The sequence below is a fragment of the Lepidochelys olivacea genome (assembly GCF_965140295.1).
Source record: "Lepidochelys olivacea isolate rLepOli2 genome assembly, chromosome: 10".
NCBI lineage: Eukaryota > Metazoa > Chordata > Testudines > Cheloniidae > Lepidochelys > Lepidochelys olivacea.
In genome coordinates this window covers 8,471,267-8,488,042 of record NC_140420.1, presented here as the reverse complement: position 1 = coordinate 8,488,042, position 16,776 = coordinate 8,471,267, and the positions used below count along the sequence as shown (strand labels likewise).

The 16,776-nt window shown below is 42.1% G+C and overlaps 1 protein-coding gene across 3 annotated transcripts in view; it reads left to right on the top strand.

Moving 5' to 3' along the window:
* The window catches only part of USP22 (ubiquitin specific peptidase 22), a 196,300-nt gene that overhangs the window by 163,641 nt on the left and 15,883 nt on the right, over nucleotides 1-16,776 (top strand). For all 3 annotated transcript variants that reach the window (XM_084641403.1, XM_084641402.1, XM_084641404.1), the window contains one exon: nucleotides 8,381-8,528. In XM_084641403.1, the coding sequence (XP_084497529.1) occupies nucleotides 8,381-8,528 (148 nt within the window). The remainder of the gene's footprint in view (nucleotides 1-8,380; nucleotides 8,529-16,776) is intronic.

Genomic DNA, 16,776 nt, shown 5'->3' with positions numbered 1-16,776 from the left:
TTTTGCAGTCTTATTTCTGACTCAGAAATATAAGGCCACATGACAGTATTGTAGGTGACTTTGATTTTAGGTTTTAAGATGAAATTTCTTTATCTGCCCTGTGCTTTTTACCCCTGCATGAGAGACCTGCCTTCATGGTAAGCAAAAGAAATGCTCATAACTGTTCTTTCCTTGGTTAAAAATGTAGTTTATGCTGTTACAAGGTAGGTGCATGTTGCTTCGAAATAATGTCCGTAGGCAGAGTGTATTTTAGTATCTGTTTATATTTCATGGCATAAAAGTCCCAGCACACCTAAAATCTACTTACTGCTATTCAGTAGGTTTCAGTTCGCCAAGGATCACTCTCCTGTTTATTGTAGATCAGTCAGTCTTGTGTGGGGAAGTGAAGTAGCCTTTTTTTTTTTTTTTTTTTAGTGTTCTACTAGGGGGTGATTAGTTTCTGAAATAGTGCTTAACGCTTATATACTCCAGTTTACACTTTCAAAGTGCTTTACAAACATTACTTACATATTAAACTTCCTGTATGTGGGTTCATTTCCTATTTACTACTGAGGATGCTGGACTAGAGGTGGGAGGGGAGGAAGGGAAGGGAAGTGTGCTCCTGTAGGTAGCAGCTAGAGGATAATTCACACTAGATGTGGTAAATCAGAATAGCAAGGGCAGGGGATACCACTCTACATAGGTAAGTATTCCAGGCACTGCGTGGAAATAGCCTATAGAAATTGGTATCTGTTTGATTGTAAAAAGCCAAGTATATAGGTACTAATCTCATCTACAGTCATCTCGATGTGCCTTCATCAGATTGATATATAAACGTTATGTCATCCCATTGGCTTGTAATAATTTGGATGGTCTGTTAGCACTACCATCCTTTTAAAAAAGGGTGGGTGGAGAAGGGGGAAATTACTACCATGTCATGAATTGGGGGTGAGGTTGCAAAAGCTGCCTGGGGAGCTGGGGGATGGTGATTTATTATTTGTGTTGGTGTAGTGTATAGGAGCTCCATTCATGGAGCTGGACCCCATTGTGCTAGGCATTGTACAAACCCAGAACAAAAGAACTGTCCCCAGTCCTAAAGAGGATTTAAGTGCACAACTTGCATTAATTTCAGTTTGGATTATGCTTCTAAATTCCACAGACAGTTTTGAAAATTTCAGCCTACATTTTCCTCCAATCAAAATCCATACCTGTGTTTTCACCAATTCTTGTGTAATTCCTGTTGTGAGACTTATGATACCATGAACGAGTATAGAATTTCAGCTGTTTAAAATACCAGATTGTAGAGACAGGACTGCAGTGATCTGTGTCCATCTTTATACGTCATGTTGAGATATTTAGCTTATTGTAAGAGTCTAATGTTAGGGAGGGATACTGTAAGTGATATGGGAGAGAGAATTACCACACAACTACCACAATTACCTAGAAGTAAAAATTTTAACACCCAGTCCGTCAGAAGCAAAACTGTGCTGTTGATTACCCAACTCCAGAATATTTCCTCCTGTCTGTAAATAGTAAATATTATAGTATTGGCTACATTTGATAAATCTCTCAGCATTTTTGTTAGAAGTCCCCTTTTCCCCATGGGAGCATTTTGAATTTCTGCACACGCACATTTCCATCTAATGTCTTATAATTACGCACTAAACTGCTTATCTCCAGTCCCCTCACTAATTATACAGAAAGGAGCCCTCTTGTTGCATTTCCAGTGATCAGGGAGGGCTAACCAATAGAGATTCAGTGGTGTGACTCTTATGAAGGAATCTTTTGTAACTTAATTACTAGGGCAACTGCAGTTCAAATTCTGTCTCTGGTTTTCAGTGTGATCTGGTTTTTACCTGGCTTTCCCTCGGGGTTAATTGATGTAGTTGTCTCAAGCCATCTTATTAAATGTCAGATAATCAGGGCAAGGGTTAATTTTATCGCTCCTCCACCCCCCTTTCCTGAAGGCATGATCTTATCCAAATGGAATGCCAGGGACTCTAGTGAGAGCATGCAAATAAATTCAGCTTAGAAAACTTAAAAAAAAGTGAGATCTGCAATTTGAAAATCAGGGTGATTTTTGCCCATTGTGATCCATAAAGAAATAATGTTGTTCTGCTTTCCAGCTTAGGATCAGTTGCGTAGGTTGTACCAGTGGTTTCTCCATGATAAATGTCCACTGCATTTGCATGTTTGGAAGTGACAGGTTCCTTCTGGTTGAAATAGATTGATGGTGAGCAATGAAGGTGTCAGTTGTTTGTCACTGCTTACATCAGGGGAATAGTTCTTTCCCTATAAATTCACTAGTTGCAGCTTTGCAAATATTTCAGCATCACATTTCTGGTGTTTGTTTTTAAAATGTATAATTGTATTTATTAACTTTTTAGCTCATGCAGTTTACCTCTCAGTGAAATAATAATGTAATGAAGCCAGTTGTACTGCGTAGCAGGGAGAATAAAAAGGATTTGGGAATGGTCAGTATAGTTGAAACTGGATTTAAAAAAAATCAAGACTGAAAATATATAGAATCCGTTAATTGAGCTAGTTAGCTTAATGGCTTTTCACTTTTATTTACTTTTGGTTTACCAATGAAAATGAGTTCAGTGATGGTCTAGTCCCTAAGGGATATTTATTCACTTTACAGGATGACCTTACGATGTGGCACGATTAGCAGGGTGTCTCTCCGCCTACTATGTGACTGGAATAGCAGGAGCACCTGGGGATATTGCAGATTGTGGTGCATGCACTCACACAAAGTAAAGAACAAAGCCTTCTCTTGTCATTACCCACCCCTGTGAGTCTGCAAAAGAATACAGTACAACTAGGTAGGGAGGGTTTAGAAACCGAGATGCACAGGAAAAAGGAGAATGAGAAGATTTATTACTTTAATGTCTAAGATGTTAGGCCTTGTTGAAATGGTTTGCGTAGAAAATAAAAGTAAATAAATTTTGGCTGAAACCTGCACAAAGGGAAGAAAAAGTACCTGAAGGCCTTTATGCTAAACATCACAGACTGAGGCTTTACTGGGCACATACAGTATTGTCCTCTATTTGAGAGTCTAGGCAACGTTTATATAAAGTCAAGAGTTAAAGAAAAGTAGAAAGAAGAAATTGTGGGAATTAATACCACCTGCTCAGCAAAGAATCTGTGTAGATTTATACAGCAGAAACGGCTCACAATCCTTAAAGTTCCATACACAGTAAAGTTCCGTGGAACTTGTGCCCATTCAGTAAACCATAATAAATTATTGCATCTGAAACAGGTATAGAATTTATATCTGTGCTTGTGAAATTGGGATCTTCCAAGTTACATGAAACATTACTGAGTGTTAAGGGACCTAGGATAGATATTTGTATTAGAAGCCAAAATATATTCTTCCCCCATCCTCCACTGTAGACTTCCTGTCTATTTAAGGTTATTAAGTTGAAAAATAATTCATAAGTGAAACTTTTAATTTTTCCAGTTGGAATGGAGTCCAAAACAGGAATTAGGCCTAAAAGAACTCTTTACTTGCAGAAAGAATGTTAATTTGGTATATATGCAAGATTGCTCAAGTAGTTTTGTTTATTCCCATAGCTGGAACACCTCCTCCATACATCCATTTTTGATGGGAGAAGAGCATCCCCGCAGTGGTATAGCCTGTGGGGTCTTACCTGTTCTAGCTCTGTCTGATGAGTCGAGGTTGCTGTATATTGCTGCTGAGTACTAATTGTGTAAAAACATGTATGATGAAATCTAGAAATCCCATATACATTACTGCTAGAGGTAGCCATGAGCCAGTATAAAAATACTAGGGCAGGGCATATTTAAACATGGAGACCTCAGCCCACGAACAGTTGGAAGAAATAGATGTCTCTGTTAAGGATTGTGCACTTCTACCCCTTGAGTTGAGGTCTGTGGAAAGCCCACAATACACATCGCTGAGACCCCCAAAGTGTTCGCCAATAAAACTGGGGAAGACCAGACTTGACATTCTTGATATTTCAAAGCGAATAAATGAGCAGATTTTTGAAGGTTTTTGGAAAAAATGTACAATCTTTTAGGCTGTTTTATACATCACAAAGAGGCAAAAAAGCCATAACCTAGCATTTTTGTTAGTCACCTTCAAAAGTGCAGAAGAAATCAGTGTGTGCTTATAAGCATGCCTTGTACCTGGTATGCTCTGTTAGCTCTTTGTAGTGTCTGAGCTCTAGAACTAAATGCCTGCATATGTTTGTATGCAGCAAATTCACTTTTCCGTGTTCTGCTTTACAGTAGAGTCTCCTGAAATACTTAGAGCACTAGAGAAGCTTACAGTAGTTATAATTAAAAATCAGTAATGACAAAACTTTAAAATACCAAGTATTAAATATACAATAGTACTAACACTTTAAATATTTGATTGAACATTTTTTTTTTTAGTAGTTTTCCCCTAGTGAGATTCTTTTAGTCCTTAGATATAAGCACACAAATTATATTCCAATGAGCTCAAGGTTTAGAAGCACAACTGTGTTTCTATTTCTCAACATGGAGCGGGACACAGTGGTCTTTGTAGGTTGAAGAACGATTCAGTTAACATGGGGACAACACTTTGTCACTTGCATCGACTTTTTTTGATAAGCACACTATAAAATTAGAAAAATATATATTTTATATATTTACCACAGTTGAAGATGCAATTAGTCTGATCCTTCTAGGATCTATATTGGCATTGGTTGATTTGTTTCTGTTTCAAAAAGGTAATGTGCCTATAGAATTGCTCTTACATTGGTAGTCTGTAAGCATAGGTGCTGGAACTAGATGTCCGGGGAGGTGCTGCCGCACTCCCCGGCTTGAAGTAGGGTGACCATGTTTCCCTGTGCTGAATATGGGGCACCTGGTAAAATTACTCATTTTCAGGCTTGTTCAACAGCAATCAGTCCGAACTATGCAGTACAAACATTCAAATTAACATCAAGTTGACTGAGTCCCTGTTAAAAAGAAATACTGCGTAGTTGGATTCTTTTTATTTACCTTCTTATCTTTAAGGCTTATGGGCTCACACAGGGAGGGGTGACACACATGCTCCTACCTCCCTACACACACGCACTCCCCTACTTCTCTCACATGGGGGGGGCGGGGGTGACGGACCTACCCAACCCTCCCTGCCTGGTGCTCTTCGCCCTCCATTCCTGGCTGGGCCCCCATGACTGACCCGCCTCTCCTGGTACCTGGCGCCGCATCTTCCCGAGGTAGCTCATGGTGGGGAGCATGCAGGATCACATGCCCCCCTCCCCAGATTTCTGCCAGGATTCACACCAGAATGTGGCCAGCAGCAGCCTTTTGGCACTGTGTGGGAGGGAAGGGACAGGAGCTGCTTTCAGCTGCAGGGGAGGAGGGGGGTGAGGGGTGGGGAAGGGATGACTTGGCTTGTGTCTTTTCAGAGCTTTTCTCCTATTCCCCCTCCCCCCCCCCCCCCCGCAGCATATGGTTGGAAGCAGCTTGTCCCTTCCTGCCCGCACAGTGCTGAAAGGCAGCTAACACCTCCAGGCTGTTGTTGGCCACCTACATTACCCAGCCACCTCCAGCTCAAGTGTGGGCAGGAAGGGGTTAAGCCCTAAGGTTGTGTTGTGCACCAGGGCCCAGGGAACCTGACTGCAGGGGCTTCAACGAACTCCGCCAGAGAGGTGGCTCAGCAGGGGAGGGTGCCTAGGGGATGGAGCAGCCCCGCGCTCCCTGGAGGCAGGACCCAGAGGGTCGGGGTGGGTGAAGAGGGTGCTAAGCCCCTGCCCCAGAGGCTGCTGTGGAGCCTGCAGGTTCGGGACAGGAACAGTCTGAAAATCACTCACCGACCACCACTCCAGAGCTTAGCTGGGGGGCGAAGTGTTCCCCGTGCCAGGGCTGTGTGGGGTTTAGGCTCATGTGCCCAGGCCGGAGGGTTTTCCCGGGGCACCAGCGCAGCCATAGGAGAAGGTGAGCCAGGCTGTTGGTGAGCTGAGTGCTCCAACCAGGGGCTGGTTCTCTGCACAGCTCTGGGAGCGGGACATGCCCCGCCGGGTGGGCTATGGAGGAGCAGCAGGACTTGGGGGGCGAAGGGGCAAAGCAGGGAGAGGAAAGCGGGAGGGGGAGCACGTAAAGGGCTGATGGGTGGGTAGCAGAGGCGACACATAACTGGCCACCGTCTGGCGCCTGGCTGCATTCACCAGCCACCACAGCATGTAGCCAGTGCCAGCCAGAAACAGGATGGGGGGCGGGGCCTTGCTGGCTGAGAACTAGCAGGCAGCAGGGGCTGCACTGACTGATCAGCAGGGGGAGCGGCCAGCCCCACACGCTGTATCTTTGCCCCGCCACCAGCCTTGCACACCCACCCCCATTGTCAGCCACTGGAGCCCCCCCACTCACTGCTAGTGGGTGGGCGGCTGGCGAGCAGGGATCTTGCCAGCAACAGGACCCGCTAGTAATGGTAGGGGAGGACGACAGAAAATTCGGGACAATTTGCCCATTTTTAAGAAAAAATCAGGACACCTGTAGGAGGGCTTAAAAATGGGACATCTGGTCACCCTGGCTTGAAGTGGTTTCCATTATATACAGGATTTACAGTTTGGTTCAATAGCTTTCAGCACCCCCACTATACAAATTGTTCCAGCATCCTTGTCTGTAAGTAGTAAAAATTTGCTAAGTAAAAAGGCATAGGGACTATTACTAAATATGATATGAGTGAAGCTTTTGTACTGTATATTTAACAGTACTGTGATTGGGTGTGTTTCCAGTTTCCATATGGTAATAGCCAATAATTTGATAGTTTCTTTTAGATTCCTTTCATCCTAATGAAGCACTAAAGAATGTAAAATCTGCTGGCAGGTCTAGTATCTGCCGTGGAGTAATTATGGAGAGTGCTCTTGGTTAAAATGACCAGAGAGCTCTGAGACTAATTGCAAGGAGTGACAGAACAGAGACGTTTTATTGCTGCAGTTTCCTGAATAATGTTGAGCAGTAGCTGCATCAGCAGATTTCAATTACCGCTCCAGTCTCCTGGTGTCATTCTTGTTGGCATCAGAGTTACCTATTGATCCTTTTATTTATAGAAGGGTTTTTTGCATTGTTGGGCTGCAGCAGTATAGTTTCTTGTTGAGAAAATAGGGGCTTATAGAAGAAGAGAACTTTATTTGCAGAGAAATTTGACAAAAGACTACAGAGCTTTATACAGAAATGAGGATTAGTGAAAAAATAATCTTGACTACTTTTCACCTACAGCTAACCCCAAAAGAGACTGTACAATTCCTCTAGCCAGCTTTGCAGCAGAGTTTTTGCAATTTTACTGGTGTGAAAAAGCTCACAGGAAAAGCGCAAAGAGAAACCCAGAAATAATGATTAAAAAAAACTTTTCTAGTGAAGTAACCCACATTGCTACTTTTTTTTTTTCAATCCGCTGCATATTCTTTTCTATGTGATGGAAGAGTTTTATTGGAAAATATACCTCAAACATAAACAGTAGTGTCACTTATGAGGTCTTGTCAACAGTTAGCATGGCCTAGCAGGGCACCCTTGCTGGAGAACGTTTCTTCAAAGGGCAGGGGAGGTCCAATGATATATTTTTCACTTGTTTGAAATGAAATGTCACTTCAGTTAGTAAATTTGAAATTGAACTTTTATATTTACAGGAGGAACTCTTGACACAGAGATTGTCTACATGGGGAAATTTACCAGCACAACTATGCCGCTATAATTAGCAGTATAGTTATACCGGTGTAACTTCCCATGTGGACACTGTTACTCAGGAATAAAAATGCCCTTTTCTGGTTTAGCTTATGTTGCTTTGACATACTGGTATGTATATCCCAGTAAATTTCCCCATATGTACAAACCTTTAGTGTGTGGTGGCCACTACTCACCAGCAATTACCATATATTGGTGTCTAGGGGTAGTTAATAGTAAACATTGATATTTTTTTTTCCCAGTGGCCTCTACTGTTGTGTTTTTTCCTAATTCTGTACAAGTGTATAATGTACAAATATGCTTGTTGACTCCTTAAATGTGTGGGTATGTCTTCAATCTAGAGCAAATACATTTTTAGAGATTCCAGCATGCTGTCCAGAGTAAGCAGATTTGAGTACTGCTCATTTCTGTCCTCAATATGACATTACTCATAATGCAGGCTGATCACCACAAAACCAGGAAGCTGCAAGAATGAAAACTATAAAAGGTGCCTATAACTTAAATAAATGTGTCCAGTGTGTTCTGTTCCCAAACCACTCACTTGGAGGATCTGTTTAAAAAAAAAACAACAAAAAACAAACAAACCTGAACATCTCAGTGTAAGACTGTCAAAACTGTGGCATATAACTTCAGTTCTCTAATTCCAGTCACTAACTTCTTTTATGGCTGAATGCACAGAGACCATGTATCACGTTAACCATCATGTCCTTTTCTTTGCTTTGAGCAGTTTTACTCTGGGCACCGATCTCCTCACATTCCATATAGGTTATTGCACCTGGTATGGACGCACGCACGGCATTTAGCAGGGTACGAGCAACAGGATGCACACGAGTTCCTCATTGCTGCATTAGATGTGCTACACAGACACTGCAAAGGTAAGGCTTGTACTAGCACGTCCATGAGCAAGGAATAGTGAATCAAAAAAAGTTAGAGATCTCTTCTTAAGTGGGGCAAATGGGCTTCCAATACAATATTCTCCCTATTTAGCAAGTTCCTTTTTAAATGTGTTTTTGCCTTTCTCTCATACATCTATCAAACAGACACTTCCTCCTGCCAAAATACCCACATTTAGAGAGAGAGAGAGAGAGAGTACGTATTGGTTTGAGTCACAAGCTTGCCCTTTTCTTATTGGTTATGTGAGTCAGTATCTTGTAATTTAAATTGCCATCCAAATTCTATTTATATTTGAGGTATTTTAAATTCTTATTCAATGCATCAGTAAGGTACTGACTAAACACACAAAAGGAGGCAAAGTAAGTGTCCAAGACTGTTTTGCTTAAATATTACAGTACTGTATTTGTGATACACAACATCTTAACAGCACTATGAATGAAAGACCAAATGGAACCCTTACCTCAAAATCCATTCAGTCTTGAGACCTTGTCTCTCAGCCTTAATAATATTGTTATAAAGTAGCCAATTCTATTTACAGTAGAAGTGTTCATTAGCACATTTTTAAAGCTGAACTAACAAGATTTTAAGAAAGGTTTAAGGTACAGAATCTATGAATTGAAGAGAATATACTGTATATGTAACCTTGTTTGTCTGACCCACGGTTAGCTGAACTAGTTATTTGATGTGCATAAAGGGAATTGATACTCCATAAGTCTATATTTATTATCTTGTCACTCATTTTATTTAGATACATGAGGTGGTGTTGTACTTAAAAGAATCTGCTGCTTTAAATGTTAGATGCTGTTATTTTTGAAGTTGTAGAGCACTGTAGGCGTACACAGTACTTTTACAAAACACCTAAAAATGAGTTTTGAGGTTTACAAGAGGAGGACTATCAGAGGGAAGAACACCAGTGCTTCCCTGAAATGTCTTGATGTCTGGCTTTTATCTTTGAAATACCCTTGTACGTTATGGAATGCAAGTTTGAATATACTGGGTAATTACAGTGAATGTATTTGTTCAGATTAATAATAGACAAGATATCTTCCCAAAGAGAGGGGGTGGGTGTCTGTGTACGTAAGTAATAGATTCTATCTGGTCTTCGGCCTCTTGTTTTCTGCTGATCCTGAAGAAGCAGTCTGTAAACTTGAACATTTTTCTTTTCTTTTGAACTTTTTAAAGGCTCTGAATCATTGATCTTACAAATCTTGACACTTCTTCATCTGTTAGCTGTGAGCCCCTTCATATTTCTTGGGCTTTTATTGATAAGTCTAAGTGAGAATAGTAACTTTCTCCCTGAAACTGTAATGAGAGAGCTTGCAGCTGCCATATTCTTTTGAAGTTTAATATTGAAGTATCTGAAAATATTTTGTCAACGGAGAGTCAAGTAGTAGCTCTAGGTAACATACCTATGTGAGAAACCTTACAGAACTAACTCTAGAATGAGCCTTCCCCAAGATTCCACTGCCACTGCTAAACCCTCAAGGGTATTATATGCCACAGGCCTAGGAGAAAGTTTTCCCTTTTCAACCAAGCAGTGAAATATAGTGGCTGCATAGCTCTGTTAAAATGCTCAGTGGTAACAGAGAACATTCAAATTGTCATTAGGCTTCAGAGCTAATACTTCATTCAGATGCTTTTTCAAGCTGTCAGTAAGGTTCTAACTATACTATATATTTTACCATGTTGTCCAATGCTAGCTTTAGGTCAGTGCTCTGCAACAGTTACACCAAGGTTTGGTTACATCCTTGTAGGTAGATCAAACTGTATTATAATACTGTAAATGGTGAAGTGTAGATGCCAGAACCATGACCTCTATGCATTCAGAAGGTTTTTTAAAGCTCAATTTCTGAAGAAATGGAGGCAGCCTTAGGGCATGGTGTAGGTTTGCAGACTGCGTCATTGCAAGGTAAACGGTACAATCAGATAGTTGTTGAACTGTTTGAGTCCTGCACAAACCAGGAGGCTAGTATGGACACACGTTAAACTGTTTCAGGAGGAAATGGGTGGTTTAGCTATATAATGTGAAAACCTTCCTGGTTACATGTATTTATGTACTCATAAGATACTGCTGCTAGTGAGATTATGCATACTGTTGCTGCACTAATCAGATATTCCTCCTGTGCCAGTAGTGTACATTCAGATTAGATAGAGCTTTTGAGGCTTGCAGTTCCATAGCAATATACATCTGATATCACAAACAACACTTCTTTGTTCAAGAGCCCCTGCTGCTGGGCATCGCTCTGTCACTACTGACCATCAATTTGGAATCCCCCAAATTTAATGGTGCCTTTATGCTGAAAACTGCATAATTGCCCAACTACTCTAATGAGGGGTAGTGGAGCTATTTGGTGTAGATTAATCTTTTCTCTCTCTCCCCAGCTTCTTAAAGCACCGTCGGTTTCACCCTGAGAACAGAGGGAGGTTTGGAGTATCTTATGTGCACAATCCATTTTGAGCTTGAATAGTAAAACATAGGCCACCAATATTTAGTGGAAGTAAAAATTAAACTTTACAGCTCTGTTTCAAACCCAGTACACACCTAAGCAGCTAAAGGTCCATATCTAGGCCGGCCTGATGGTCTTCAGAAGAATAATCTGTTGGCTGGTGTGGATTTGTTTGGGCCCCAAGCTGGAGAGAGCGGCACTGATTTTGAGTTACTCCTTTTCTCTATGTCAAGTGGAAAGGGGAATCATGGAAGTGTGTAGTTAAGGTGGCTAAAAGCCATGTATTCTCAGGCCATGCAGGAGCCTGCCTGACCCCTGACATAAGTCAGAAAAGCTCTGAAGCTGAAACACAGAATAATCGTACACCAGGTCACTCCAACCATTCTCCTGATTCACCCCCTCTGCCAGGGAGCAGGGCTGGTAGAGAGCCTTTATGTCAACTCTACACTGGCCAGGAAGGGCCTCTAAGCAGGGGTATTCTCAGGGGTCTGTTTTTTCCCCCACTTTAAACCCCCCTTGCTGCTGCTAGAATAGCATAAAAGTATCTTAGAGTAACTGAGAATCAGGCCCACTTGTTTAGCAGCTGTGCCTTGTACACCATTCCTTTCCAATGGGCCAATCCAAAAAGCAGCGTTGACGTGTTGGAAAGGGAGCTAGATTGAGCTCTCGCCAGCCGAAAGGATGGATTAGCAAAAGAGAGAGAGCCTTTGGGAAGACAAAAATGGTGAATTGTGGATTACTACTCTTCCCTTCCTCTTCTCCCAAATGCATACTGCTCTGTCCTTGAAAACAGGTAATCCAGTAGCTTCATGGTGGCACCCAACCCTTACCTGAAGTTTGAATGGTGCATTGCTGTCTTCTGCCTCTGTTTTAAAAAACCCTTATTTGGGCTCTTAAGCATTTTCAGCCAGATCATGCAGGTTGTTAAATGGCAACGTGCTTTGTATCTGCATCACTAGCCAGGGTAATTTTAATGGTTACGTTATTATGGTGGCCACGTATCTGGGCACTTGCAGATGCTGTAGCTGAGGGCCACTTCCACCACCTTGTTGACTGTTGAAATTCAGGCTTTGTTCTTTATTGGATCTTATCTCAACAAGACAAAGTGGATTTAAAGCTCAGACTGCCTTGGGCAGGCAGTGAGATTTTGCTCTGTTTTCCCATCTTGCACTTTATTTGCCTGAGGAATAAACTGGACATTAGACAGTCCATTGTCATATATCTTAAGACCATAAATTTCAGACTTGGACCCCTAAATAACCATGTATGACAAATTAATCTGCAGACTTTGAAGTCTTGACGTGAACTGAAGAAGGTACAGAAAATGTGTAGAACAGTTACCTGGATCTTTATTGCATATGTTTTTATACAGTTATGCAGTAGACCAGATGTAAAGTCATTGTTTACAACTTGTCATCCCAGTATTTGATGTGGGATTCTCTGGGATTTGCAAATCTCTAACTTGTATTAGAGAAAAGTAAAACTGCATAATGCTGCCCTGCCTGAAAATTGTAAAATTAGCTTTTAGGTGACATCAGTCTAACCTTAATGACCCCTTCTTTGAAAGAAATCCACCTAAGAGCTCCCATCCTACAAGCTCCCCTGAAAAATGGAGCTGATGACATCTGAATATTTTTTGTTTCCACCTAGTATGTATTCCAGAAATGGTATAGCCGAATTTAGGATAATTTGTACCTATTTAAGCGGCAAAGAGTCCTGTGGCACCTTATAGACTGACTGACTTGCATCCTACAAAGTGGGTATTTACCCACGAAAGCTTTATCCAATACGTCTGTTAGTCTGTAAGGTGCCAGAGGACTCTTCACCGCTTTTACAGGTCCAGACTAACATGGCTACCCCTCTGATACTTGTACCTATTTAGTTTCTCTTTTTCTTCTTCAGGGCTTGGCTGCACTTGAAAGTTCATTCAGATTAAGGTAGGGTGTGAATTTTAAGCACAGTAGTTAGTCTGGAATAACTCCGTGTGTGGATTTGCTAGTCCCAGGATAAGAGAATCCCCTCGTGGAGTTATACTGGAACAGTAGAAGAGTTATACTGGAATAGCTCCTTATGTAGGCCAGCCCTTATGCGCAAGACCACAGTTTAAAGATTAAAACCTCCACTGACTGACTGACTTTTCTTGTTCCAAAGACATCCCCAACCAAGCAGCAAAGAGTAGCACAGGCACAAATTGGTAGCAGCAGATGCATGCCTGAGTCACTAAAAATTGCTGTAGAATGGCATATAACAAGATGAGCAGATTGAACTATGAACAGAAGCTGGTAATCCATTACAGTAATTGCATTTTCAAAATACGGTAGAATAGTGCATACAAAAATTAAATTCAAATAACATTACTGTTTAGATGCTAGCTTTTACAGCCCAGTCATTTTAAAGGGTCATTATCAAAATTGACAGGTCTGATGTTGAGCCTAACATTATACATATTTTCTCCTGATTCTGAAGAACCTGACAGCACCTACCCCTAACAAGGTTTGCCACATAGCTGAGAAGTTTGGATTCTATCTAAATGACATATAGCAAATCCAGAATTCTGGGTTTGGGAATCAAGGGTGTGCACATTGCACTGTACTGTCACACATTCTGCCAGACTGCCCAGTTCTTGTGAGCAGGTAAGGGAGAGAAATCTGCAAAACTTCTAGTCTTCTAAGTTTCTTGTAAATTTCAGTATGTACTGCCTGCTTGTGAGAATGGAACTTTTCAACAGAGGTATGGAACAAGTATGTGTTCATAGCACATGTCCCCAAAGTTAAGCTGGTGGAATTAGTTCCTGATGTGTCCCTTTTTTAGTTAAAAATAAAAAACTGAGGTTGTGAAACAAAGCATCGTGATACTTTTTAAAGAAGTACCAGACTCTGGAGAAATGAACATGCAAATACTTCTATAATGTTTGCTGTTGATTATTTAATGGCCTTTCTATAAACTTATCTAGTATGCATATGAAGGAACATCTAATATACTTAAAGGAACTACTACTTGTGAACTGTAGCCACTCTTTCAGTTTTCCAAATTAAAGAAATGATTACACTAGTAGAGTGATTATAGAATGTTTACATTTAATCTAAATCCAAGCTGTTTAACATGCTGGGCCTGGGGGACTCCTTTATGATTTAATCAGAGCAATTTGTATATGCAAATATTCAAGCGATTGTGAGGTTTTGTTTTTTTTTTAAATAAAAAAAACCTCTTACCTACTTTGACTGATTTCTTTTATAAGAAATTACTTTTGTACCTGGTGTGATTTGCTATGACTATTGTATAAGCCTGTGAAAGTAGAATTTACCATATGATATGATAAATATGCTGAATACAACCTTAACTACAACAGCACAATCAGTTGCAGCTGCTAGAATTCAGATGCATAGTATGCTTCCTCTCCCTGCCTCTTCTCAGTTCATTTATATTTTTATATATATATGTATATAATATAATATTGACAAGTGCGAGGAGGTGGCAGTATTATGTTTTTTCCTTCTTTCCAACCAGATGTCATGGGAAATGATGTGAGTGGTCATGCCCTTTGTTTCGCTGTGAACAAGCTTGCAGGATATTCTTTTGAGACCCCCTCATCACAGAGCCTAATTGACTTGTGTAATTGAAAAGGGACTATTCTTATTCTCCTGTGGGCAGAAATGGCTGTCTATTAAAGTATGCAGCAGGGACATTACCTGAAGGCCAATGAAAATCTGTAGAGCCTGTTTCTCTGCTTCTGCCCACTCCAAAACAAGAAAAGGGGGGGAAATCAAATTTCAGATGGTTGGATTATAGTGACGTAACTATCTCTACAGTGTCTTTAAAGGGAATTGAAATGCAGATTTAAAAACTAAGATAAAATATCTTAAATCATTATTAAAATCCATGTGTAGTGTTGTTACAAATTATAAATAGTCTTTTATAAAGGTGAACAGCAAGGTTTTATATTCTTTAAGAATTCATTAGGTTGACTTGAACTTTGAGCATAACTTAAACCTTTTAAACCTCTTCCAATCTGCCCTGGAGGAAAATTCCTTCCCGACCCCAAATATGACGATCAGCTAAACCCTGAGCATATGGGCAAGATTCATCAGCCAGATACTACAGAAAATTCTTTCCTGGGTAACTCAGATCCCACCCCATCTAATATCCCATCACAGGCCATTGGGCCTATTTACCATGAATATTTAATTACCAAAACCATGTTATCCCATCATACCATCTCCTCCATAAACTTATCGAGTTTAAATTCCCATGGTAGGGACTGAAGCCACTTTCAGGTGAGAGCACTTTGTTGTAAAACTAGACTGTAAATCTACTTGCAATGTATATATTCTAATTTTTTTTTAAAAAAATGTTATTTACTTAAGCCATTTGTTTCTCTTTCTTGCAAACAATTCCTGAGTATGTTTTCGTGACCAGAAGTACCTGTAAGCAGTGGTGAGCTGGAGCCGGTTCGCATGAACCGGTTGTTAAATTTTGAAGCAGTTTTAGATCCGGTTGTTAACCCACTTCCCTGCAGGGGGCGCTGAGGCTTTGATGGGCTCCGGCCGAGAAGTGATGTAATTCCTCCTCCGGCCGCCGGGGGTGCTGCGCTGCGGGAGCCACGTGGGCTGCTGCCTGGCCCTGACACAAGCCATGGTGCTGCTGCTGCTCCCCTGGCCCTGGGTCCCCGGCTGCTCTGCTGGGCCTGGGCTTCGTCCTGCTGCTCGGGCTGCTCCGAGCCACTCTCCCCGTAGGCACCCACCACCCTGCGCGCAGCCAGCCCCTGCCTCCGGCCACGCACACACCCTGCCCTGCCCTGCCTCCAGCCAGCCCCTGCCTCCAGCCAGCCCCTGCCGCACGCACCCCCTGCCCTGTCTCTAGCCAGCCCCTGCCGCACGCACCCCCTGCCCTGTCTCTAGCCAGCCCCACACACCCCCCCGTCTCCAGCTGACCCCTGCCACACCCCCCTGCAGCCCTGCCCTGCCTCCAGCCAGCCCCACACCCCCTTGCCTCCAGCCAACCCCGCACCCTCCTGTCTCCAGCCAGCTCTGCACCCCCTGCCCTGCCCACAGCCAGCTCCGCACCCCCGTCTTCAGCTGGCCCCACGTCCACTGGTCCCTGCAGTTCCCAGGGCAGTAACCCTGCACACCTGCTTCAATAAGGGGGGCAGGGAGCAGCTGGGACCCACACATGTGCACAACCAGTCAGCAAGTGTGAAAAATCAGGACGGGGTGGGGGGCAATAGGAGCCTATATAAAAAAAGGCCCCAAAATTGGGACTGTCCCTATAAAATCGGGACATCTGGTCACCCTAGCACACCCCCAGGGAGTGGCGGGGACCCACACCTGTGAAACGGAGCTCGTTTCTAGTTCAGGCCCATTTTTTTAAAAAAGAACTTTAGGCAGGGTTAACACACCAGCCTAAAGTATTGTCCCAGACAGGTCAGGCTTTTTGGTTCTTAAATCGCCGTCCGGGAGGAATTTTTAAATTTTAAAAATCCCTCCTGGGAAAATACGGACGTATGATAACCCTACTGGTACAAAAAATACGTATTGTGGCACATCCCTTAAACCAGAACTTTTTATAGGGAACCGGTTGTTAAGATTTTGGCAGCTCATCACTGACTGTAAGGCAAGAAGCTGCAAAATCTCTGAGATCTTTTCCGAGCCATTTAGGATATAATTAACCTAAAAACCCCAGTGTGGCTAAGTAACTCTCACCTATTAGCCAGGATGGGCAGGAATGGTGTCCTTAGCCTCTATTTGCTAGAAGCTGGGAATGGGCAAACGGGATGGATCGCTTG